Consider the following 26,629-nt stretch of genomic DNA (forward strand, 5'->3'; position numbering starts at 1 on the left):
CTTCATGGAGACGCCAGGAGTTTTAGATTAACAGCTTAAGTAAGAGAAAGTATTTTAGGAGAGAGCAATTTCTTTCCTCTGTAGCTTTTCAATGCCTTTTAGTGAAGAGTCGGACTGTGAAGAGCCTGAAATCAAAGCATTAGGATGTTTTATAGCTCAGACTATTGTTTTAGAGGATGCAGGATTTATACGGGGAAAGTGCTCAAGCCGTCGTATAATTAACATTCCCGCCTGCTGACGGTTCAGCAACAGACGACGAGGAATTTCCAGAGATGTCCAACACAGAAAATATAGCTTTAAAATGTGAATGTTTTTATTTGCGTGCTGAGCATCCACTTAATGGCCCTAAAGTTGACTGAGCTTTATATTGCAGGAAAAAGGAAATGGTGATTGTTTCCCTCCCGTCCCCCGCTTTTTTATTGTTTTGTACAAAAATCACATCCAAGCTCATTCGTTCTTTTTTTATGTGACGGCATAAAATGTTCTTTAAAAACAACACATTTTAAAAACCGTTAATTGTGAATTACCTACCGCTGAATTATAGTGAATTATTGTTGGAAGATAAAAAGCTGTAACTCAAAACTGAACCGTGGAGTTTGTGAATCTTTCCACTCTTGCGTAGAGAAAAATATGTCCTTCAAACAGTATTTCAGGGTGTTGACGTTTTTAATTTTAGTGATGACAATAACTTATGACTTTTCCAGTATAAACTTTTTTTTTTTTTTTTTTTTTTAAAGACTTCTGAAAGGTTGCTGAATATAAACCCAAACTTTGCTGTACCCAGTTCAACTTTCCTGTTATCTGCTAAAGTCAGATCGGGGGCGATGTTGTTCACCAAAACGGCCCACGGCAAGATATAAATTTACATCCGGTGGCAGACGGCTACTTTTCTAGTACAAAACAACCAAAATGGAAATGTAGGGAAGCATAGGAGCAACATGACCAGCAATTATTGTTCACTATTGAACATCCAATAATGTTCCTTATTCTAAATGGTAGCTTTTTTTTTTGTTTGTTTTCTACAAATTCTTTAAAAAACAAACAAACAAATGCACTGAAAATGAAAATACCTCTATCCGAGTCTAGTTCCTACAGTAACACCTTCCACACTGAAGAGAGGTGTTACTGCAGCCTGGTAGTACTTAAGTATGGTGCCTTCAGTAATTGGAAAAATTGATGAATTGATGCTGGTCAAGATAAAAATTATTTTCATCACGGATCTAATAATTTATTTAGTTTTTTTTACAACAACTTTCTACATCTTCTCACAAAGTCGATGAACTTGATTTGAAGTAAAGCCCAGAAAACAAAGCTTAAGACAGAAGCACATAGTTTGGTGTCTCATTGTTCCCAAACTCTAGATTTTACTCCTAACTTTCTTACAGCTATAGAAACTCGTGGCCACTATAAGCATATAGACCTTAGATTAGTTGATTATCTGTCCCTTCTTAGTGAAATGCTGATGTAGATGCCATTGACATTTTCTGCTTCTGTCTGTTCATCTCTCCCCTTCCACCCTCCATCCCCCTCTCACCCTGTTCCCCTCCATTAGATCCTCCCACCATGCCTTCCACCATTACCGCTCCTGTCCTAACCGGCTCTTCCTCCTCCACCTTTGTGGTTGATAAGGGCCACGTCCTCCTGAGCTCCCCTACACTTGAAGCCCTGCCTGAAAGTAATCTTGGTTCCATAGTGGGTGGGGCTGTGGGCGGGGCCTTGTCCCTGCTTCTGGTGTTGTCTCTGGTCGGCGTGTGTTACCTACGGAAACCGCAGACTTTTCACGGCAGCTACTATGCCAAGCAGAACCACGGCAATGCTGATTTGCAGAAGGCCGCCGGGCAACACGAGCTGCGGCCCACAAAGGCCGGCGGCGGCGCTAGCACCCGGGATCATGACCGGGAGGAGTGGGGCGACCGCGAGCTCAAAAAAGAACGAGACCAGCATCGCTATAACGAGTACAACGGAGAAAAGTATCCCGTTAACGGCTACACGAGGGCCATGAGGGAAAGCGGCCGCCTCAACCAGCAACAGACTCCCCGTCAGGAACACGCACAGTTTTCTAGTCCACAGCGGCCCAGGTGCGCCAGATACCCTCACCCACCTAAACCGCAGGGAAACGGCTCCCCCTACCTGTCGGATGACTGCTACGATAGCGGGGCCGACGGCGATTACGTGTCGCACACAGACGGCTCGCTCATCTCACGTAGAGAGTGGTACGTTTGATAAGCTGGATGGTTCTGCTGGAGCAGAAAAGCAACTAAGTTTTGTTTATGAAGAAAACACCTTGTTGTACGTGTACACACACCTCAGTTCTAGTTCTCTGCAGCTGGTTTGTTTTTAACTCTTTGGGACTGGATGGTTTGAATGTGGAAACACTGGGAACTCTTCAGTCAGTGTAACATCTTGGTACCTTTATCTGTATAAAAATGAAGTGTATGCTGTTGCTGCCTTACTACATGGACTGCCATGGTTGATTTAGCATGAATACTGTCTTTTCAGTTGAAGCCCTGGTGGCTCCAGATAGGCGGCTGCAACAACAATCAAATTATGTTATTCTACGGTTTCAAACTTTTTCCAACGGATCATTCCATGCCAACTTACCAGACTCTGTTGGTTAAAAATGACTCATTTATTTTGTTAAAATTATCCCATGAAAATTAGTTGCTTGCAAAGTTCTGTAGCTTCTTGTGAATACATTACTTTAAGTCTCATCTTTATGTTTTGCAAAGATACTTGACTGAGATTGAAATACATCAGTGAAACCCTGTAGATAGCTGAACAGTCATTTGCTAAAATGTTTCATTTTGTTTAAAATCATTTGGTTGCTGTGAAATTTTTAGTTATGAAATGTTTACTCAAATTAGGTTGTCATGTATGTTGTTTGATATGAGTATTTATGGAGGAGATTCAGAATTTTGCATGGCTCGCCAACCATTTGATCTCTTTTTCTGAGCTGAGCGGGTCGGTTGAGCCGATGTGGCACGTACCTAATTTGTGTTAGCTTTGTTGTGTTTGCACCTGTTTACAAAACCACTAATATTTTTTCTTTGTTTTAAATGTAAACTTGCAGGATTTAAGCAAATAATTTCCCAAAACCCTGCATAGGAAGCTCATTATGCACTAGATTTGTCTCCGTAACGAATCTGATGGCTTTTGAACTTTAACAGACGATGAAGTGCATTGCACTGCCTGTCCCACAAAACTCAATGACTCATTGCACTAATTAGTTTTCATTTGGTCTGCTCTTATGTAAATCATGAGGTAAAAATTTAGAACAAAATGGCAGTAAATGAACTTGAAGAACATTCATCCTGAACTGATGCAGGACTACTTTCGTTTTCAGTTGATCATTAATCCGATGCCATAAAACGAAATAGCAGGGAAATTACTTCCATGATATTCTTAGATTTTTCTGGGAAAAGTTCCAGGTTAGTTGTCCTCATCAGTTAGCCAAGCATGTTCACAGTATCCTGTCGCCTTTTTATATAATGATGGCTCTGTTTAAGAGTTTGGTCGCTGGCATCAAAAGCGTGCCATCAGCAGGGTATTGTTTGAAGCGGGCTACTGCAAGGCAACCACCACACGCTGGCCTCCTCATCAAAAACGGCTTTGTTGCATAATTAATTTAGATTTTTCACATTTTTTTCTTCTTTTTTTTTTTTTTGTCATAACACTTTTCCACACAAACCACTAATAGTTTTCTTTTCTCTTGTCTGAGCAATTTACATCATGTGTTGCAAATACAAGCAGAGACGGTAATGGATAGTAGTTGTTCTCTTACATTCATTCATTCATAGAGCAGAAAAACTTAAACAATGTAGACACATCAGGTCCATTTCTCACCTGATTATCAGCACTTTTACTCTTTCACTGCACCGAGACGGAAAATAATCAGTTGCACTCATAAAACTGAAACTACAAAAAAAATAACGCTTGAAAATAACACTTTGTTTTTGTAAATTTACTTGCCAGTTTATACTCTTGAAGTACTGTGACTTATTTGTATGCTTTTTTTTGTATTTGTCAGTGTTATTGGGCTTCACAGCTCCAGTAGTTCAGGTCTCAAACATTCACAAATTAATGTGATGTAAAGTTTTTGTATGCAGAAGAAGAAAGAAGAAAAAAAAAGGTATCCTGGCACTTGTACCCATTTACTTGACCACATGGAGGAAATCCAAATATTTTTGTTTTCATGTACACTAATTGTGAATAAATGCCAACTTTATTAGTATGATCACACCTTTCTGACGCGAGCTGCCAGATGCCGCCTCTATCGAACTTGCATTTAAAGTTCGATAGCATTGTATTTAAACTTGTGAGGGAAGCATTGCCTCACATAAATAACAGTATCAGCGTATATAGACAAAATATATCACTGTTGTGTACAGGGTAGCCTAAAATAGAAGAGATGCTTTATTATCAGAGTAACAGTTGTTAAAATGGGAAAGTGTATTACAAATTACTTGTCTGGTTGTGAATTTTGTGCAGTGACTAGGCTGCTGAAAACGAGAAAACGACCACTTACTGTTGTCAGCAAAGTAGTAGTATTACAATTTCTAGAAAGATGGTGCACACTTTCATAATAGCAGGAAAAAACGTGATCTCTTTGCTTACAAAAAAAAAAACTTGAGGTAAATATTTCCGTTAAGTTTGCTGCTGTGTTAAATCTACTTAAAATGTTTTGGGGTTTTTTTTTTTATTGATTTTTGATCAATCAGTCCTTATCTTTCACAATTGTCCAACTAAAATTAAATGTACGCTGTAAAGACGATTTCAGCTGCCGGGTTAAACGGCCGTTTCTTTTCCCTATTGGATTCGTATTGCATACATGTGGAAAACAGGAAGCACGGCACTCTGAACCCTACTTGTGCTCGCTCCTATGCACTAAGGAGGAGATTCCTTTAATCAATACGTTTTCAGCTCGGCTCCTCGGTTTCCAGCTCCATGCCTGGATCGATGAAGTTCTTTTGTATCCAGATCATCAATAACCTCACCTAAGTTGAGAAATAGAACTAGTGCCTTAGATACTTTATTTTTTGTTTGTTTGTTTGTTGTTTATGATGGATGTGACATATTTTCTCAGAATTGTATTTGATTTTGATTTCACTTAGTGCCAGGAGGAATTCTTAGTGCCATATTCACCCAGACAGAGGATGTTGGTTGTATATTTGCAAACCTAGAGGCATTAAAAGAAAACACTCGGTGAAAGCGTTGAATAAATTTTCCTGTGAAATGACAGATCTGTAAAAGGGGTTGGTTTATGTAACGTCACCATTGTTTTAAAAAAAAAAAAAAAAAAAAACTTCAGTGTCACATTAATTTAAAAAACAAAACAAAAACTTTTTCTTTCTTTTTTGTATATACAGCAGAAAATGTAAGATTGTGGGAGGAAAAAAAAAGTCAGTGAAAGCAGTGGAGCATTATTTTGTCAATCCTTTTGAGAAACTATTGTTCAATAAAGCACCTTAGCACCTGTGAGTTTCTTCTTCTTCTTCTCTCTGTAGCATTTTCAGCTTCCCATTACTCAGACTGCTCAGACTCAGCCTCTTTGTTCATCTATAAATGACATCATCTCAAGCTCCCCAACGCATACTGCTGCATAACTCCCCCACCCCAACCCCACCCCCTCCAAAAAAAGAGAGAAAAATCCAGCGCGTGTATTTGGGACGCTCCACATGATGTAATTCGGAAGCCTTTTTTCTCTTCTTTCTCCTCCTCCTCTCACTTCATCTACTTCATCTCATCTTTGTTTCTATTTAGGCTGAGGATTTATAGTTTTTCCTGTACTGCTGAGCTGCTGGTCTCCGGTGGCATTTCTGTGGTCAGTGGAGTCCCTCCTAACGTTCACCTCTCTCCCCTCCATCAGTCCCCCGCTCGCTTCGTCTCAGGACAGGGAGGCCTTCGCTCCTCTCCTCTCCTCCACCCCGCTGTCTTTCTCCCGACGTCTGCCAGCTGGTAAAATTAAACGCTGAGTGTTTCCGACTGGCCCAAAGTCCCCACTCTCCAGCCCATTGACTGTCCCCATGGCAACAAGCTCATCTGGAGCTGCTGATGGAGGCTGTCGTCCGTACCTGGCCACAGAAAGCGGTGGTAGAGGGGCCTGCCGCCGAGCTGAGAGGTTAAATGGGGGTAAAAAAATTGGAGAGAATTAACTGCTTGTTGTGAAAATCTTCCTTTTATTTCCCCCGCCGCTCGAAGGGTAGAACCACACCGCCGTGACCTTGACTCTACTAAGGTCACACTTCAAAAGTCTTCATTTCAGCCGACCTGTCCGGCCGCGGAAGGGTTTCCGTCTCGGCCGCAGCGGTCGTCACTCTGACCTTAAAGTAGGGCAGGCTCGCACTCTCGGTCTGAAAATAAAATGCTGGAGCAGCTCGGTAGCTGTAATGATGTCAGCCGGCGACGCTCTGAGTTTGTTTTGAGACACTTGTGTAGAAGATCAGCAGATTTGCTTTTCGCCTGCGACACAACAGTTTCCAAGGATACTTTTCACGACGCACAAAGGGACTAAGCGAACGTCTCAGCCGGCACAGAGGGATGCAGCGCTGACAAGAGCGCGTGTGAGGGAGAGGCTTTGATATCATCCCACCCTGGAAGAGGTGGGCGCAAATACGAACCCATTATTAAAAGTTTCCGCCCCGGCCTCTGTCCCCCACCAGGTCAGGCCTGCTCATCGTAGGAGAAATAAAAACATGTTTACTCTTGCTCAGGCCTCTTTGGTTAATTCATAAGTCTGCTTCTCCGACCCTCCCCGAGCAACGCTGTGCACTTCTGTTGGCCTCAGTGATGCTGCTGCTTCGTTCTTCCTGTTGTTGCTGGAGAGGCATGCAAAGGACAGAAGGGAGCCAAATCCCAGTGTGGGCACAGTTGATTCACCAGTAATCCAAACCGCTCTTCGGGTGGATGGTGTTTAAAGCAAAACTGCTTGTAAAAAGTGACACTGTTACTTTTAAACAAAGACTACATAAACTGTAAATAGATTTCAGGGAAGACCAGGACTATGTATGTGAAGGTGCGTCTTTAAAATGAATACACACACTAAATTACAGGAATTGGTTTTTGATCGCCAACTGAAATTGTAGTTTGGGTTCTATGAAATCTGAATATTTCATAAGACCAATAAAAATAATTATCCTAAATACAGAGGCCTAATGTGCTATTGCTTTTTGAAATTTTTTATTTTATTTTTTAGCCTACTTCGTGTTGCCAGTAAGGTGGGCTCTAGATGGTGGCTCCTTGTTAATCAGGCCTGACTTTGCCTAATAAAATAATAATTTAAAAAGAAAAGTGCTACCTTGCTATCATTTTTGTCATTTTGGATAGATTATTTCCCTTAAGAAATAAAATAATTGCAAACATTATTTTTGGATTTCCTCAAATTACCTTTGATATTACAATCCTTGACAGAAAAAATACTTTGTTTTTTTTATTCTGACTGGACTTTGATTCACAATCCCCTCAAGCCTGTGGTTATCAGAGTTTCTTGTCCACATTTTTATCTTCCACTAAACTTCTCAATGTTTCCTTGATACAGCACTCTGTGAACAGCCAGCTTCTTTACTACGGTAATTACATTTTTATAGTTTGACATCCCAGTAGAGGATGTCTGTCTGTCTGTTAGCTGGACAACTGTCACTCCACTTCACCAGTTAAAGTGTTTAAATCACTTACTTTTTTTAGAAACTGAATTCTGGGTTTTGTTTTGTTTGTAGCTAAAATGAACTGAAATGTATCATTCCATTATTAATGGCTTTATTATATTATCCTAATTTATTGGGCCCATTTTCTCTCTGAGCATAGTGACTTTAACCCAGTTGTGTCCTTCTGGGTCCTTCCTCTCTCTCTAAAAGTCAGCCTTAAGGCCTGTGGACAGGCAATAAAGCAGACATCTTGATAAGCTACATTCTTAAAGTCAATTCGATCAACTCAAGAGGCCCTTTTTTTGTAGTTCACCAGCCATCAAAGGTAATGAAAAGCTTATTAGCTGTTACAGGACAGCATGAAGAGAGGGAGCAAAGGAGGGGGAAAAAAGTGACTTTCAGTGCAACTGTTCAATCTGCATGGTAATTAAACTGTTATTTAAAATTCTCATCTCAGCACTTTATTGATTTTGCCCCTACCTTAGCGACCAAACTAAGTGGAATTGACCATTCCACATTTTGCCTCCTGTCCTTCTTTGTCCTCCACTTCTTCCAGTGGCCTACATTCACAAGCTTTGGGCCAATCACATCTTATTTGGGCAAAGCCTTCATCTGTGTCTCTTTTAATTCATCTTAATCGTGATTAATCCTAATCCCCTCAGTGGACAACATGCAGCATATGCAGACATATGGTCTAACAAAGCTAATTTGTCCCACAATGGAAAAGCACTGAAAAGAACAACGGGGCCAAGAGATGTTGGACAGAGAGGTAATGAGTGTCTAAATCAAAATGAATTTGATTTAAACATAAGCAGCAGAAACTGCTTCACACATGGTGAAAGCAGTGAAACAATTTAAGCTGTTTGTCCATAAGTAATAAAATCTACTTCTCAGCATCTTGAATGCTAAGCCGCAGGTTTTAGTCTGCAAGTTGTATTGAAGAGATTTTTAAAAAGCAATGTTTTGGGTCTTCTTTTTTTTTGTCTTTAGCTACAGTAACCGAGTCAGGCTTTCATTTTCAGAAGACCAGTGTATAATTTTGTTCTATTAAGTGAGTAGTCAGTCATTTTAAGTGTTAAACCGTGACAAGGTGCAGTTATTGAATCACTGGTAAGGATATGCAAAAAGCGTGCAAATAAATTCATGTTTCATTGCAGTAATTGGATCTAAAAATATTTAGGAATGCAGTCTTTAATGCTTGTACATGTATTTAGTGGGTAAAATCCCACAATGAGGAGGACTAGTTATGAACAAAACCAGTATGATCTGACAGAGAACGATGTTTTTGACTATTCCCAACATCATCCAGAGTTCAGTTCATCCAAAAGGTTTTCTGTAGAAGTTTGTAAAACACATTGACGTCCATGAAATGATATTTACCTGTGTGTTTTTGATCATTATCCTCCTGAAATATCCTTTTCAGGTTCAAAATATTTACAATGTTCTCGTATTTCTAAGAGTCAGTGATGCCACGTATGCTTTTTTTGTTGTTTTTATGTTTTTTTACATTTTATGGTTTGTTTCCCAGTTCCTCTTAAAGTCCCACTTGGATTTAACCTTCATATTTATGTTTGTCTGACACTGCTACAAAAAGTTGGCATGTAGATGATGAATTTAAATCAGTTTGTAGAAAAAAAATCTCTATTGAAAATGAGATTTGTTCTGTAGAAATAAAGAAAAAATCATAAATAAATAAAAATGGATAGTTGCTCCAACATGCTGCTGCAGTTCTCCAACAGCGAGCCTTTTTTTTTTTTTTTTACTTCAGCTGTGAGTGGCGGCAGGATAAATATGGCTCCCCATCCAATTCAATGGCCAGTGATAAAAATACATGCTTTATTCCTTATTATACCCCAAAGAAATAAAGTAAGGGTTTCCAAATTAGAAGTTCCTAAAAATAACTTTAAAAAGTAAAGTATAAACTTGCTATACATATATATATATATATATATATATATATATATATATATCTCCAATTAATGTGTTCAAATTAAAGGCTTAACTTTTGTAAAGTTTTCAGGATTCAGTTATGCTGCCACAATAAAAACTGATTTTATTTTAGGGCTTTTTGAACATATTTAACTATAAAGTTGCACAAAGTTTTAACTTCTGCATAGTACTCTCTCTGGGTCACTTGCCTTTAGAGCATTGTCCCTTTTTTTTTGTTTTTGAATATTTCTTGCTCCTTTATCAACACAACCTCAGAGAGACTTTTGATCAATGCACAAAAGATTCTTTAAAATGGTTTACAAATGTTTATAAAGTGTGCAGCTTTTGTAAAAGAGAAATATTAAATATGTTCTTTAGCTGCTTCCTGTTTAGTCTGTTTTGGGTCTGACAGAAGCTGTGTGTATCTAATTCCTTCTGATACTCTGGAAGCCTGCGTGTGCTCTGTCTCAGACCAGTCTCAAGCGGAGAGGTCCAGCTCCATCGCCGTGGCCGGAGCCGTGATGGGTGCCGTCCTCGCTCTCTTCCTCATCACCGTCTTCATCATCGTGATTCTCACCGCTCGGAAAGCCCCTCCGACTTCCTACACTGACAAAGTGTAAGTCTAGCAAATAATTCATGGGGGAGGATGTGTTTGGCTAGTTAAATAACGACATGGGACCTCTGGAGGTTATTGGAGCCCACTGGTAGCTGTGGTTTACTTCTCGCTCCTGTGGAGAGCTCCGCGCCCCGGAGCAGGAAACACCGCGGGATCAGGTTGAAGGGCGGGAGATTGTCTTTGTCTTGGCAGCAGGCCTTTGTCCTACTTTTGCTCCAAATGTGTCTGCAGTCCACCAGCTGCCACGTTTAATTTAAGAGCGAGGGGGAACTTTAGGGTTAAATTATTTACACTCTGTCTCGGAGTAATGTGACTGATGTGAAACACTTTGTGAGTCTGTGCCATGTTTTTTTTCCTGATAGATAAAATCACAGGGAAGATCTAGGTGGAAGGTGGACCTCCATTACTTTTTTGCAGAAAGCGGGAACGTTTTTATTATGAAAATACAGCATTAACTCGTGAACGTCTTCTGAACTGCAGCGCTACAATTAAGCTGAAGAGCTAAGCGCCTCACCTTATGTCACTTTTGGAGATGATTCACTCCTTTCCATTACTTGAACGCACTCCAGAGAAATCTCAGACTTAGGAGGGTAGATCATAATGATAAATACTTATGTAGGCTAGCTGTTGGAAAAATATTAACCTGTTCTCAGATATCATAAAACTGGCATTGTTCTGACTAACAACCAATGTATTCTGGTTCCGGTTCAGTCTCGATATTCCAGGTTCCTTAGTGAACAGAGGAACAGTCAATTTGGAACAGGAATGGCCCTTCTAACACTGTTTCTACGTAGGCAGGAGTATGAAATTGTTACAAATTGTTTTGGTATGCTGCAGCACTAGGAGGGAATCCCAACCCCTGTAAAAAGAGACTGTGGAATCATCCTTCCACTAAGCTTTACACTCAGCAGATAGTCAGGCAAGTCCCGTTCTCCACAAAACCCAGAAAGATCCACACACAGACAATATATGATTGCTTCAGAGTCCAGTGGCAGTAGGTTTTACACCAAGCCATCTCAGCCATGGAAACCGAGTCCAAAGAAGTGCTTCATGACTTGTTCTTGAACTAATTTGAAGGCTGCAGTCTGTCTGTAGATTGCAGATTTTCGACAACGTTAGCCTTGCGCAAAGTGTTAGCTGTTAGCTAACAGTTAACTGTCAAACTGTTAGCTGCTAGCTAGCTTTAGCAGTTAATTATCAAACTGTTAGCTAACAAATTGACCGTTTAACAGCTGTTAGCTAACAGCTAACTCTTAGCCGTGCCAAACGTTGCTGCCTTTTTTACCTTGTACCTTAAGAAATCAGACATTCATTGTGTAGTCTTAAAAGTCTAAAAATATTTTTTAAATGGCTTTATAACCTGTTTCAGGTGTAAAGATGTTACTGACTGTTATCTCTTTTTGAATTTCTTTAGATCAGGGCATGATAAGTTGCTTTTTGACATCTTTCAGCCTACTTTACCTATTCATCACGTCCTATTCAAGTTATTTCTTTATTGTACGACGAAAATACACTAATTATTGTTAAGGGGTGATTTTTCCACAGATTGGTTTAGATTGAATCTCCATCTTCATATAACGGGGCAAAAAAAAAGGTTCTTATGCGTCATTTAAAGCTCAAAATAAAATGACATTCCTGCCAATTATGAGTGCATGTAATTTCATGTCAACTCAGAAACGTTTCGATGGGTATAAATATGGGACTGACAGCCCACCCACTCCCCATTACATCTTCCTGTCCTCTGTTCATGTCTACATCATGTCAGTGACAACTTGGTCCTCAAAGTGATTTAAAAGACGTCTCCGGTTCATGTCTGAGGCGGACCCGGCAGCATGGAGAGCAGCTCGGCGCCCCTGCATCACCGCGCTGACACTACAAAACGCTCGGCCCGGCGGCCGTGTGCCACGCCGGCGTGGTCAATGCCACGACAAACTTAGCATCTTAAGTGTGACCGTGGTCGGAAAGTCCCAGTGGAATGAGGTGGAAGTGGTGGGGGAGAGGAGAGGAGAAGTGGGAGTGGACGCAGGCCTCGTCCCTCTCCTTCATCACGCCCAGCCGTGAGTGTAGGACAGCAGGTCACGGAGAGCACCGACTGTAATCTGTGTAGGAGAGGGGGGGGAAGCAGCGTTAGGCGACACACAGAGGTGGAAAAATCGATGCCTGTCGTGACATCTTTTTTATAAATTGCCAAGGTCAGTTTCTAGGTTTTCGGTTTAGCGGAGGATGGGGATTTCAGGAAATAACGGAGTGACTGTAACGCCAACGTCACGCAGGAGTCCAGATGAACAGCTGTCAGAAATCTTCAAATTTACTGGCATGTGCAGGAGGAGTCCATCACCTTTATCTCTACGGAGGCCGCTGTCCCTCTGACAGGCAGACCTGAGCAATTTTATTGACTTACAACAGGCCCTGGTAACTAATATCAGACAAAATTGCCTTTTACTCAACAGATTTGTTCAAGCTGCAGAAAACCTGAGCGTTATATTTCCCAAAACGCATCCAGCCTTGCCTAGAAAACGCTCACCTCTCTCGCCTCTGGTTATTAATTTGTCACCTTAATAACATCGGCTTGATTAAAAACTTATTCCTGTAAGCAGCCATCCTGAACATATGATTCAAAAGTTAATTTTCTATCCTTTATAAACACTCTCTGCTTTGATTGTTTTATTCATTCTGATTAAAAAGATCCTCTCCTTTCTGCCATGTCTCTCTCTCTTTTTTTTTTTCCTTTCTCTGCCAAGGATTGACCTTCCTCCGACTCACAAGCCGCCCCCTCCGTATTCGGAGAGAGCACCGGCTGTTCCTCTGGGAGTCCACGCATCACAAGTGGCCTGGCTGTGTCAGGTAAACCCCGCCACCTCGCCGCAGCCGACTCAGAGGCGTGTGTGTGAGGAGAGACCACTTTGTTTGCTCATGATGAGTCACAGCAGATAGTCGGAATAATAATAATTAAAACAAAAAATAGACAAGTGGGTTGTGTCATTATGAGACCTAATGGCTTTCCTCATTTCATATAAAGCATGATTAATTTTTAATCTGTGTTCTTACCATGTTCTTTTTTTAGACTCGCATGTGGAGTTGTTTTTGAGTCATATAAATCTAGTTTACTTTTCCTCAGGAATTGCAAACTCTACTCCAATAATCTTGGTATCAAAATAATGCCAGTATTTGGGAGGACTCAATCAAAAGTAGAAGCGGCTGCTACAGCTTCAGAGAAAATGAGCATGGAACATAAAATCATTTTGCTTGCATTATCCGGTATACTAACCTTTTAGAAATATCGTAAATGAGGCTGCACTCTTTTGTAAATTATAGATTCACTTGTGGACATTACCTGTATAAGGATTGATGCAGCTGCAGTGAACTACAGCAAATTTTAATTTTTTTTGTAAAAAAAATTAAATAAAATAATATCTAGACAATTTGCACTTGGCACAAGTTGACACCGTGTACAAAACTGGGTATTTTCAGTGTTTTTACTTACTAAATGTAATACACTTAAATTTACATGTTTAAGATTGCTTATTTTTGAGCTCTTTTTTAATGTACGTACACATCTGGGGGGGTTTTGTCCAGCTATAATTAAACAATAAGAAATTGTTTTAGAAATTCAGCGTAAAAAGGAGAAGAAAAATAACAAATTTAGGCACATTTTACTGAAATTAAAAAACAAAACAAAAAACCTCCAAAATATATACTTTTTTGGCACTACCAGAGCTCCCTACAATATCTTTTCGATGAAGGTTCCAGGTCACTGATGTCTGTCCTGCAGCCCATGGGGATAAGCTCAAACGCTCAAATGCTTTTTATCAGCTTCTAGCCAAGAGTCTGACGTTTCTGTTGATCCCAAATATGTCTCTGTCTAACTGAGTAGTAACGAGTGCAGGGAACAAAGTTAAAATCTGCTTGGGATGTTGTTTTTCAAACCTGCTTCATTCTGACTTGCAGGCTCGTAGAACGGACCAGAGGCTTCAGCAGCGCCCGCCCGCAGCAGCGAGGCCCGCACCACCATCGGCTCAGCAGCGCTCCCGCCTGGAGTGGGTGTGCCATCAAAGCGGGACGGACCGGGTGTACATCAACCACCGTGAGCACTACGTGTGACAGATCTCCTACATGCAGTCCACCAATCACCCGAGCAGCAACCCAACATATGTGCTTCACCTGATTCACCGAGCCATCAATCCGCAGGAGAGGAGAGGACAGGTGGCAGCGATGGAGGGAAATGTCTCACTGTGCAGGCAGCTTTTATCACATATCACTACAAAAAAAAAAAAAAAAAAAGTTAGGCATTTTGAGGGAACAGCCTGTTCTTGATGCGAGCCGTTTCCAGGCTCTCTCTGAAATAGGCTTTGCTGTGAATTTGTAGCTGTAGAAAGCCACGGTTAGCTCAGAACAAAAGTGGAATCAGGGGAACAGCCAGTACTGCTCCCTAAATGTCAGACTTTCTCTGGCTTGGCTGTATCAGACGCTCAGCTTTTTCTCTCCTTTTTTTTTTTTTTCAAAAAAAACATTTTTAAAAAACCCTCGCCTTACCATACAATAGAACGGATAATTATTTAAAATGGAAATCTGTGGCATTTTATTTATACTCAGACTCACAAACAAACCAAACCTCAGAGATCCAGTGAGATTCAGTCTGAGCTTGAACACAGATATAGAAAATATGTGTTTGGGATTAGAGCGTGTAAGCTTTGGATAGATTTAACTTTTACTAGTGCAATGACAAAGTATTCATACCCACTGAAATTTAATCACATATTCCAGATTACAGCCACAAAAAAGTATATTTTATTGTGATTGTACACAAAGTAGCTCATAATTGTGAAGTTGAAGTGAGTACATGGTTTTCAAAGCCTCTGCAAGTTTATTCAGTCACTTAGAGTCAATACTTTTACTGGATGTATTTTAAGGTACATATCTACCAGTTTTGCATGTTAAGAAGACAATATTTTTGCCCCCTTTTCTTTTTTTTTTTGCCCATATCAGCATCCTGTTGAATCTAAGATTCCAGTCTGGGCTTTGTTTATGCCAAACATGTTTCAGTCTGAACCGTTTTATTGTCATTTTTGCTGTTTATTTATGGAGGTTGGTTGTCTCCACAGCATTTCTCTTTATGTTTTTTGGATTGCTTCGTATTCAGCTCTATTTTTCCACCAACTCAGACCGGCTTTCCGTTTCCCACCTTCTTCAAACGAGTGCTACATTTATGCTGATTTGTGCAGCAAAGATTTTCGTTTGTGCTGCCATCATATTAAAATTAAGACAATTTATTAGTCTCCCATAGGAGAAATTTGTTTAGGAAGGAGGGGCAAAACTGCAATGCAACAATAAAAACAGCACATGCAAAAAGGACAGTAACTACATAGAAAAAACATAAAAACACTAATCTCAGCTTGTGTTTGGCTTTGAAGATATCAATGAGAATTTTAAAGGTAATTTTGATTTCATAAAAGTGGGGGTGGGTCAAATGGTTGACCTTTTGACCTTTAAACTTTCATTAATATCTTCAAAGTCAAAGCAGCACAAACAAAAAAATTTTACTGTACAAATATAGTCGAGTTGATTGACACCAATTTTGTCTGATTTGAAGAAGGTGGGAGGGAGGGGGCGGGGGAGGGGGCAGCTTCACTCAAGTCCTGTCCAAGCTAAAGAAAAACATCCCCACAGCATGACACTGCCTCCACCGTGCATCGCTGCAGTTTTGTTTAGAGGGTAAAACAAAATGACTCTGATCAAATCTGGATAGAGCAAATGTTGCTTGTGACAAACTGCAGACAGGGCCGCTAATGTTTTTTTGTTGTTTTTTTTTTCAACAATTGTCAAGATGACAATTGTGAGTTTCATTAGTGAAAAATAAGAAAAACCATGCATCACTTTAACTTTTATTTTTAATAATTATGAGCTACTATGGTTGTCTTAATGTATTTTAATCTCATTAAAATACATTGAAGTTTGTTGCAATGTGATAAAATGTGGTCCTATTTTAAACCTAACCTTTTACTTATCAGACACTATAGGTGTGACTAGAGCTGTGTAGGAATCTAAATTTAAGGTGAATCAGAGTTTGAGTTTTAATGTGCCGTTCTTCGAAATAACTAACCTGTCCAAGTGCCGTTTGGGGGGTCTTACTGACCTCCACAGACCACTGTAACAATGACATAATCCACTGTGAAGCGCTGAATATAACTTGTGTTCCTGTGTGATGTATTTGCATGTATTAAAATGCACATTTTTACCAGTCGGGTCTCATTGTGACGCACGAAAATCACAAAAACAGCATGTAAAGAGAGAAAACAGTCAAAAAAGGGATTGATTTTGAAATGCTGTGAAACGTCAAGCGGCTCCACATGAGCGTGTTCAGTGAGCTTTTTAAGTAAACACTGACAAATGGAAGCTCTGAGTCACGATTTAAGGCAATAAGAGAAGCTGCCCTTGAAGATATGAAAGAGAGCGTGAATTGACGCTAGTTTTATTTTCTTTCTTTTTCCTCTTCTAAAAAGAAACAATTTCTCAAGGTCACCGACACATTACTGTGGCTCCCAGACAAAGGGATGTTTTTATTATTAAATACTGGGAACAGTTTAAAAAGGGTCATTTACTAATAATGAGCTAGACGCTGCAATGAAATCATGTTAAAAGTGTTTGGTGTGAATTGTGTGTTATCTTAGATCACTCAGCTTCAGCCCAGTAGCACCTTTCCAAGATTGACACCTAGTGGTTAAATGTGCTTCTGCAGCTTTAAATGAAGGCAAATTGCATATTTTCTGTAATTTTTCTTTCCTATTTTTGCATTAATAATTAGAGCTAGATTTATTCTGAGCTTGAGGTGCAATTCTTTTAAACACAGAAATTACTGCAAAAAGCTGAGCTCCAGCGACCCACGTTGAATATTTTACAGGCACAACACACTTGTATAGCAAATACTTTTCTTTTTTATTAGGGAGCAACATTCCAATAGGAAATAATACAAATAGTAAGTACCAATAGAAATATTGTAAACCAAAAACAAAAAAGTCACATCAGTGATGACATCTGCAGTGATTAAACTGTTATAAACTCACGACTAAGTTTTACAGTATATAATTGTACATTTATTAATACCGATGGCCACTTAGACCAATTTAACACGAACAGACTTTCAGAACTTTCTATTTACTCCATGGCACCAAAATAAAGAAAATGCAGGTTGAATGGAAAGCGCTGAGGGGGAAAACGAGACAAGTGAAAACACCGAGAGCCGAAATGTCTGCAGATCTAGATCCCCACATCACAAGTGATGACAGAAAAAAACAAGTTAATGCAGTACATATGAATATATGTAGATATATGCTACACACTGTATGTAATTTAAGCTCATTAAGACACAACAGTTTGAGTGCAGCCTCGTTTTCACATTGATTTGATATGCGTAAAGATGGTTTCTGGCGAGGAAATTGCACTGAAACACCCACACACTGGCTCAGTGTTGGCAGCTAGCTGTCAGTAAGAAAAGTCCCCACATATACCAGATTTAAAAGTGAGTGTATCCCTTAGACGGGTGAAAATTTCCAGGTCACAAGAGTTGATGTGTTTTACAGTACGTTAGAGATCAGTAGAAACTATAGTGCATTATTTTGAAGTGGAAGGACGTTTTTAAAATAGTTGACAAATACAAATTGTCACTCAAATTTCATGTCAGTTTCCAAAATAAAGGAAACAAAATTTTGTGCATTTTTTGCTCAGCCAGATTGGACAAAAAAACATCTGTTAACAGGGCTTTTCAAGTCTTACCACAGATTCTCAACAAGTCATTCTAACTCATGGATATGCTGTGATTTGAACAAATCCATTTTAGATCTCACCCCCGACTCCCACATCATTATGCTGCCACCAACATGCGTAACCCTTGAGATGGAGTTTACATTTCCCACTCAATACTGGTTTCATGTAAGACTTTGTATGGTTTTCCTTCAACTTCACAATTATGCATTAATTGGTGTTGGTCTGTCTCATAAAATCCTAATAAAATAAGCTGAAATCTGAGGTTGTAACGTGGCCAAATGTGAAACAGTTCAAGACTTTAGCGTTTTGAGACCCAAGATGGTATCCAGCCGGATCTGTGGGGTTCCAGTGGGGCGCCACAAATCCGGATGGTCGAGATCAGAACGTATGAGTGCAGCTCACTAAAGCAGCATTGTTGTTTCTTAAAAAAAAAAACCTTAAACAATTTTAGTCCTTCTTCTGGAAGGTTTCTGTGGGTTATTCATGGAATCAACCTCATTAGAAGTATAAATATATTCACATGAAGTGATCTTGCACCAGGAATTAGAATTATATAAAATGTAAAGTCTTGTGTAAGTGGATTTGTTTGTTTACTGAGATGTTCTCGACAGGCAGTTTTGTTTGTTGTTGTTGCTCACGTAATTATCCGGTAAGTCAGAGCTAGTACTTATATTGATCTGCATTGTTTTCAGCACTGCCTCCTGGTGTTCAAACGTTGAACTACAAGTTATAGCAGAAGTGATAAAGTTCACTTTTCTAAACAAAATTAATTAATCTGATCCCTCGGATTTAGTGCTTTAACTGAAAATCATTGCTTTACATTAACCCTTAATATAAAAACTTATGAAAGCAAGAAAAAAGAGCCTGATTACAATAAGTTTGCTAACTAAGCAAAGTGTGATTAGTTTCCTTTTTTATTAAACGTTTCCAAAGTTGTTTAAACGTAAATTTAGTGCTTGATAATAAGTAACTTGTATATATGTATATATGTATATGAAGGTATATGTTGTCACCATTTGTAGAAAAGGACCGTGCAAACTGGTAACATTAAAGTTGCCCACAGAGAGCATCTCAGTAAATAACATTTCCCACTTCATCCTCTGCCCGTCCCTCTCTGTGTGTGAATGGCAGCTTTGTTTCTGCTGTCGGCATCAATTAAATCTTGCTCCCATAAACAATCACAGTGGAGAGATGGAAATGAGCAGCCCCACCGGCGGCCCCACAGAGCACAAACGTTTTCTAAATCCCAAATTCCTTCAGTGTGCAACCAAAAGGTTACTTCGACTTGGGTTTCTGTTTGATGGCGGGAGCAGCTGGGGGTGCAGGTTTGGAGGCAGGGGCAGAAGAGGGTCTCACCATCTCATACAAACTGTCAAACCTGCAACAAAGCAATGCACAGTGAAAAAGATACCAACAGCTTGGTATTATTATCACAAAACAACGTGTTTTATGTAGCAGGTTACTTACAGATTTCTGATTTTCTTCACAAACGCTCTGAGCGCTCTGACAACCTTCCTTATCCGGACCTGGCAACAAAATGAGAAGTTAGTATCCCCAAAGCAAATCTAACTTTCTCTGGGTTAAAAAAATTAAATAAGTAAAATATTTACCTGTTGTTTTTTGTATAACAGAGGAAGGGAGAAAATCGCAATCACAGCTGGAAGCAAAAACAAAAAAGAATCAAACTGAAAAAACAAGGATGAATAAATCTTTGGTAATCGGATCAGGACAGAGAGTTTAAAGAGTTTAGAGTTGGTTTACTTAAGTACTGGCTAATGTTTCTCACCAGCTATGATCAGAGTCAGTCCATTGGTGGCGATGCCCACATACGTCAGCAGATAGAGGAGCAACAAAAACTGAGGGACAGAAGATGAATTATTGGATCATTGAGATGATATTATGTAGCTGGAATGTAAACAAGTTAATGCTCCGACACAAACAAAACTGTTTAATTTACAAAATCATACCTGCACCAATCAGGCTCTTTCTGACTGAATTCAGGTTTTGATCGATTTGCTTTTTGGTTTTCTTGGGTCTTTTTTTTTAATCTTATTTATCATGGCCTGGTATATTTATATAGGTCTTTTTTTTTTAACTAAACTGAAAATCTGCACATGACAGTACATGCTGTTAGTTGAGCTGTTAACACACAGAAAATGAGGCCATTTTTTTGAATAAAGGAGATCACATTTTTCTGTATGGGAACTGCCCATTGATCACCAATCAATGGGTGATTGGTGATCAGCTCTGATCCTGTAGTTTTAAAACTACAGAGGTTTAATATACAAGAACACCATAGATCATCGATTTTCAGCATATGTTTTTAAAGAAGTGATATTTGTTTTAAAAATATATATATTATTTGCACTGTTTTTTCATCAGTTCTCTTTCTAACCCCGTTGCCAAGTTTAAATAAAAGTCATACTGCGCCTTATACTGTTTTTTGTAAACCCAGGTAACAATGTTTACAAAATTGTTGTTATGGAGACACTGAGTTTTAACAATTTGTTTTTATTTTCTTACTTTCTTGTCTTTTGAATTCCATTTTGAATTCTAACTTAATGAATTATATTTCTGTGTTAAAACGTATTTATACATATGGAAGCAGCTTTTAGGACTTTGAGAGTTGTGTCAGATTATGCTCCTACAGTAAAATATTGAGAGGCTAAAAATGTTTTTCTGATACCACAAGAGGGGGCCAAACATTTCCAATCCAACACTTTTGATCATGGACCTTTATCTTTTTAAAAATATTCACACCTCGTTATTTTTTGTTTGTTTGTTTGTTTGTTTTATCACGTGACAGCCACATCCTTTTTAGCTTTATTAAGATTTTATATAAAATACCAACGCAAAGTACCACATGGCTCTGATAGGGAAGTAAATGATACATAATAATCAGTTTGTTTTTGAAAACAAGTCTAAAAATTGTGGTGTTTCACTTCAAATACTGATAAAGATCTTTTGGAATATGTCTCTGCCCGATTTTCACATGTGCAAACAGAAAGATACTTTGTGTTGGTCGGTTACATAAAATCCCAATAAAATACCTCAAAGGTTGAAGTTCTAATGTGATAAAATGTGACAAAGTTCACTGTTCTAAAGCTATATATATATATATATATATATACATATATATAAAGTATATACTATCGCATCTTTCATTATTATCGCTCTCAGACCTTAATAGAGTCTATCACGTTCTCGATGAAGAGAAGGCGTTTAATCTCTGTGACGGCAAAGGCAACCAGCAGCACCACCTCTTCGACCAGCATCACCGTCTCCTTATCGGTCAGAGAGCTGTCGTAATCCAAATACGACCTGGGCACAAAATCACAAACGTGGAACGTACCGGAGGGCGTTCATCCTGTCACCCTGACACTTTTCCCCGAAATGTGTTCATTCAATGATGAATTCATTCATCAAGAATGAATGCAGACCAACTCACTGAAAGGGGTGAACGCCAGGGTTCCAGCGCAGCACTTCCAGTAGTTTATAGTAAAGACGGAGCGTGGCGGTGATGCACATGATGCCCAAGCACACGTGTGAGAGCACAGTGATGGCGCTCAGCTGGAAGAGGCTGGCCAGGCACATCACCAGCCCGGTAAATACCACACCGGTCCACCGCATGTTCCTCCAATACACCAGATCCATGACTGCAAAACACAGTTACCAGCAATCAGCTGCGCTGTTCTAAGAAGCAGTATTTGACCCCCCACACACACTTTTCTTCTGTTTTTGCTTTTTCTTTGTTTTGTTTTGGTCAAACTTAAATATTTCAAACCCTTAAACTAATTTTATTTGTCAAAAATAACCTGACTACAGGCAACATTTAGGTTTTTTTTTTTTTTTTTTTAAATGTTGATTTCATTAAGGGAACCACTTTCAAACAGTTCTGTCCTTATGTGAAACAAATAATTGCACCCTCCATCATAGCTGGAGGTTGCATTTCATCCATGTTTTTATACAGCACTGTTTTATTTCCACCACATTGAAGGGTCTGTTTCAGGTCCACACAACTTAATGTTGGAGAATTTCAAACATTTAAGTGTGACAAAGAAAAAATAAAATGGAAATCTGTAAAAGGGGAAAAATCCTTTTTCACACGATTGCGCATTTCTGAGAAATCTGCAATAAAAGATAAAATAAATAAGGCAGTCTATCGCTTTGCCCTGAGCCATACTTCTCTGTGGTTCATAACATAAATTTGAGAATAAACTGCAGTGAATGTCACACTAACAATATGATGGGACCGTAAAAGTGACACAGTCAGAACAATACCAGAAGAAAAGGGGGGGGGGGGATCACAGTTTTGATCTATTATGGTTTCTATTCCCTGGGATTACAGAATACGAATTTAACTTTCTCCATAATTGTTATCGTGTTTTAGTCTAAATAAGAACTCAGAAAACAATGCATAAAAGTTCTAAAATATGTATTTTTCTAATTTGGTTACAAAGCTGTAAAGCAGGAGTTTGCATTATTTTATTGTTCTGTTGAGAGATTATGAGAAGTCAGTATCTTACCAGTAGTAACACACAAAACAAACATACGTTTCAGAACTAGCACCTTGTCAGAGCTGGGCCAAACCTAAAGCTCCTTACTGTAGCATGTTTCATTACTGTAGTCAGTAATGAAACAGGACAAATAAATAATTGCATGGCAGTTCAAATGGATGCTATTTTGTTAATTTTTGCATAGTCTTATTCCTACTTATTTATAAGATGGTTGATAAGTCTGAGAACACCATCCGAACTTTGCAGTAACAAAGTGGCAGCATGATGTTGTGTGGTTAGTTTGCTGGAGGAACGATGGGTCAGAAAATAGAGGAAAGAACATTATGTGGAAATGTTGATGCAACATCTCAATCTTATCTGCCAGGAAGTTAGGATGTGGTTTAAATGGGTCTTCGAAATGGATAATGACCATTTTAACAAATTAGTCACAAAATGGCCACACAAAGTCCAACAAGGTCAATGGAGTGACCAATCTCAAAGCTCTGACCTAAAGTCCAAACCTGACTCAGTTACACCAGTTCTGTCAGGAGGAACGAGCCAAAATTCCAGCAAACTATTGTGAGAAAATTGTGGGAGGAAGCCCAAAACTTTTGGCCTAAGTTACACAGAAAATCTACAACATACTAAGGCGATGTATTGAAACATCTAAATCCAATGAAAGTTAAAGATATATTTCTAATTGTTGTGTTATTCAGCAAATATGAATCATTCTGCTGATCCAAAACAAATTAAAACAGGAAAAGTTTAATTCCATCTTGAAGTGAGAGGAGAAAAAGGTTATACGTGTATCTTTTTTATACACTGTACGCAAATGTTTCGGTTTCAACTATGTCCACTGTTGGTAAGATATTTACTACTCACAACCTTTCCACAGAATCCGATTTAAGGAATTGAACTATCTCTTTAAATGGAGCCGCCTTGTTTCGGATGACTCCAAAATGCTGTGTGACTCAGTCCACTAGTGGGAGCGACCCACTCTTCAGCCTCACCGCTCAGATCAGGTTCATCTTCAAAACAAACTAAATGTGACGCGTATCATTATGTCTGCGACGGACTGGACCGTCATGTATGCTACCTACACTGGTTTTGTCAAGGAAAACAGAAAAATATTTAACAGTCATCAAAAATAAAACAATCTTCTGAATTTAAATTAAGAAATACAGCAGATTTAGAAGAACAAAATAAAATACAAATGTCTGGAGCTATTAATAATGTGTGATGAAGGGCTCTGAATAAAGGTGTAAAATATTATCTAGGATCCTATATCAAATACTCAGCCTCCCAAAGATTTGACAACTACTTTAAATCTGGAGATAATTATCTTTCCTATATAGTTGCATTTCAAACAACAGGGGATGAAATACCACAGCGAACTGAAGCTGGGTTTTGCCGTACATTTTCAAAATCATGCTCAAACGAGATCAAATGTAGATATTTAATTGAATTTATATGCAGGACTGAGCCGAGCCACTCTCAGTTTAGCTGGTGCACCAATACAGTCATTTCCCACAGCCTGGCAAACACACCCCAAACTACACACTCATCCTAAAAACAAATGCAACCCAAACAAGTAGCAAATCAAACATAGTTGTCAGTATCGTCTTCTTCGAAATGAATCAGGATAACACGGGTCTCTTTTAGGTGAGTCCTTTTTCTGTCCACCGGATATGAGACATGCTGGACTCCTAGTTCAACCTGGACCTCTTAAATCTGCCTAAAGGAGAAACGAAGGACCTGTCGCTTCCCTCCACCTCACAGCTGTTCTGATTCTCTAAGCTTTTAGCTGCCGCTCGTTATTTCCTTACGTTTGGAGGCCATTTCGGCGGCAGTCCTGCTTGCTCCCCTCTCTTCCTTGAGCTTCCACCGTTGGCTTGCACCCCAGGCTTTTTTTGGCCTTCACAGCTCTGTCAGCAGTATAAGGCTGCCCCGGCCTAATTTTATCCCATGCTGGATACACCCTGTGACGACTCACACACACACACACACACACACACACACACTGAAAATTGGGAACCTGAGACATGTCCCCTCAGCTTCCTGGGACCCTCCTGCCCTCTCAGTCAGCGTGAGAGAGGCCTCTGCGCATGTCCAGACCAGCCAGGAGCAGCTTCTGATGTGAAATTCATCACTGATCAGGAATCATGAGGCAACAGCTCAGGTCTGTAGGCCGCTCTCTGTTAATTTCAGATTAAGGCTGACTCATGCTGTAGATGGAAACAGTTCATGCTCATCACCTCACAGGAGAGTTCAGTCTAAATGTATAAACATTCAGCTGAGTCACTTTTAAGTTTGTGGTTTAAATTGTGTCCCTTTGAGCCAAATTCTAGTTTCTATTTTAGTATTTAAGTTTGATGTTCACACTGACTTGTTGGCCAATTTGACTCCATTTTGACTCCCTTTAATATGTGTCTGACCAAAATTACTGCACCTTGAGGGAATTTAGATTCAATTTTATTTGAAGACTTTTTTGGATATTGTGTGGGAAAGCATAATAAAACTAGAAAATTTCGGAAGAAATTTAGACGGGGCCTGCCAAGGCGCGCCCGTCGGGCATGGGCCCGGTGTCGTCGCGCCACAAATCGGCGTCGACGCCAAAGGACGCCGCGACGTGATCAGTGGCACGCGGAGAACCGCAAGAACGTTAAGCGAGGCGGACGTGCACCGTTCGGTACGATTTAAAATGTTGTCAAGGCTTTTATTTTGGAAGTTTTGTTAACCTTCATTTCAAAGGGCCAAACTAATCCCATGCGTAATAGTCCTTGGGTTAAAATAGTTATATAATGCTCAAAACACAAGTAGCTGATGTAAAAATATTCAAGGCTTTTATTTTGAAATTTTCAGTATGCTTCATTTCAAAGGGCCAAACTAATACCACGTGTAACAGTGCTTTGGATGAAAAAGTCAAATAAAGCCAAAAAGAGCAATTACGTCATGTAAAATTATTCAAGGCTTTTATTTTGAAATTTTCAGAATGCTTCATTTCAAAGGGCCAAACTAATACCACGTGTAACAGTGCTTTGGATGAAAAAGTCAAATAAAGCCAAAAAGAGCAATTACCTGATGTAAAAATATTCAAGGCTTTTATTTTGAAATTATTATTATGCTCCATTTTAAAGTTCCAAACTAATCCCATGTGTAACAGTGCTTTGGATGAAAAAGTCATATAAAGCCAAAAACAGCAATTACCTGATGTAAAAATATTCAAGGCTTTTATTTTGAAATTTTCAGTATGCTTCATTTCAAAGTTCCAAAGTAATCCCATGTGTAACAGTGCTTTGGATGAAAACGTCAAATAAAGCCAAAAACAGCAATTACCTGATGTAAAAATATTCAAGGCTTTTATTTTGAAATTATTATTATGCTCCATTTTAAAGTTCCGAACTAATCCCATGTGTAACATTGCTTTGGATGAAAAAGTCATATACGGCCAAAAAGAGCAATTACTTCATGTAAAATATTCAAGGCTTTTATTTTGAAATTTTCAGTATGCTTCATTTTAAAGTTCTGAACTAATACCACGTGTAAGAGTGCTTTGGATGAAAAAGTCAAATAAAGCCAAAAAGAGCAATTACGTCATGTAAAAATATTCAAGGCTTTTATTTTGAAACTTTTGTTAAGCTTCATTTCAAAGGGCCAAACTAATACCACGTGTAACAGTGCTTTGGATGAAAAAGTCAAATAAAGCCAAAAAGAGCAATTACATGATGTAAAAATATTCAAGGCTTTAATTTTGAAATTTTTGTTAATATTCATTTCAAAGGGCCAAACTAATACCATGTGTAACAGTGCTTTGGATGAAAAAGTCAAATAAAGCCAAAAAGAGCAATTACGTCATGTAAAAATATTCAAGGCTTTTATTTTGAAATTTGCAGGATGCTTCATTTCAAAGGGCCAAACTAATCCCATGCGTAATAGTCCTTCGGTTAAAATAGTTATATAATGCTCAAAACACAAGTAGCTGATGTAAAAATATTCAAGGCTTTTATTTTGAAATTTTTGTTAAGCTTCATTTTAAAGGGCCAAACTAATACCATGTGTAACAGTGCTTTGGATGAAAAAGTCAAATAAAGCCAAAAAAGAGCAATTACGTCATGTAAAAATATTCAGGGCTTTTATTGTGAAATTTTCAATATGCTTAATTTTAAAGTGTAAAACTAATCCCATGT

General features: G+C 39.0%; 2 protein-coding genes across 3 annotated transcripts in view; one reads left to right on the forward strand and one right to left on the reverse strand.

Moving 5' to 3' along the window:
- The window catches only part of LOC102233156 (nectin-3-like protein), a 31,193-nt gene extending 16,727 nt beyond the window's left edge, over positions 1-14,466 (forward strand). Inside the window, exons 6-8 of one of the 2 annotated variants that reach the window (XM_023342863.1) lie at positions 10,041-10,185; positions 12,927-13,029; positions 14,134-14,466. In XM_023342863.1, coding sequence (XP_023198631.1) covers positions 10,041-10,185; positions 12,927-13,029; positions 14,134-14,286 — 401 coding nt within the window. In that variant the 3' untranslated portion in view covers positions 14,287-14,466. Of the gene's footprint in view, positions 1-1,552; positions 4,669-10,040; positions 10,186-12,926; positions 13,030-14,133 lie in introns of those variants that run through there. The other variant, XM_014471618.2, reaches the window with a different exon arrangement.
- A 2,633-nt stretch (positions 14,467-17,099) lies between these two features.
- Positions 17,100-24,981, reverse strand: LOC102228054 (reticulon-2-like). The gene is made up of 7 exons (XM_023341727.1): positions 24,269-24,981; positions 21,395-21,602; positions 21,129-21,267; positions 19,733-19,802; positions 19,557-19,603; positions 19,414-19,472; positions 17,100-19,324 (listed from the first exon to the last, which is right to left on the reverse strand). Exons 1-7 carry the CDS (start codon positions 24,279-24,281, stop codon positions 19,222-19,224), a joined length of 639 nt encoding a protein of 212 aa, XP_023197495.1. The 5' UTR covers positions 24,282-24,981; the 3' UTR covers positions 17,100-19,221.
- Between the last annotated feature and the right edge of the window lie 1,648 nt (positions 24,982-26,629).

This window comes from Xiphophorus maculatus, chromosome 11 (genome assembly GCF_002775205.1).
Source record: "Xiphophorus maculatus strain JP 163 A chromosome 11, X_maculatus-5.0-male, whole genome shotgun sequence".
Classification (NCBI taxonomy): Eukaryota; Metazoa; Chordata; class Actinopteri; order Cyprinodontiformes; family Poeciliidae; genus Xiphophorus; species Xiphophorus maculatus.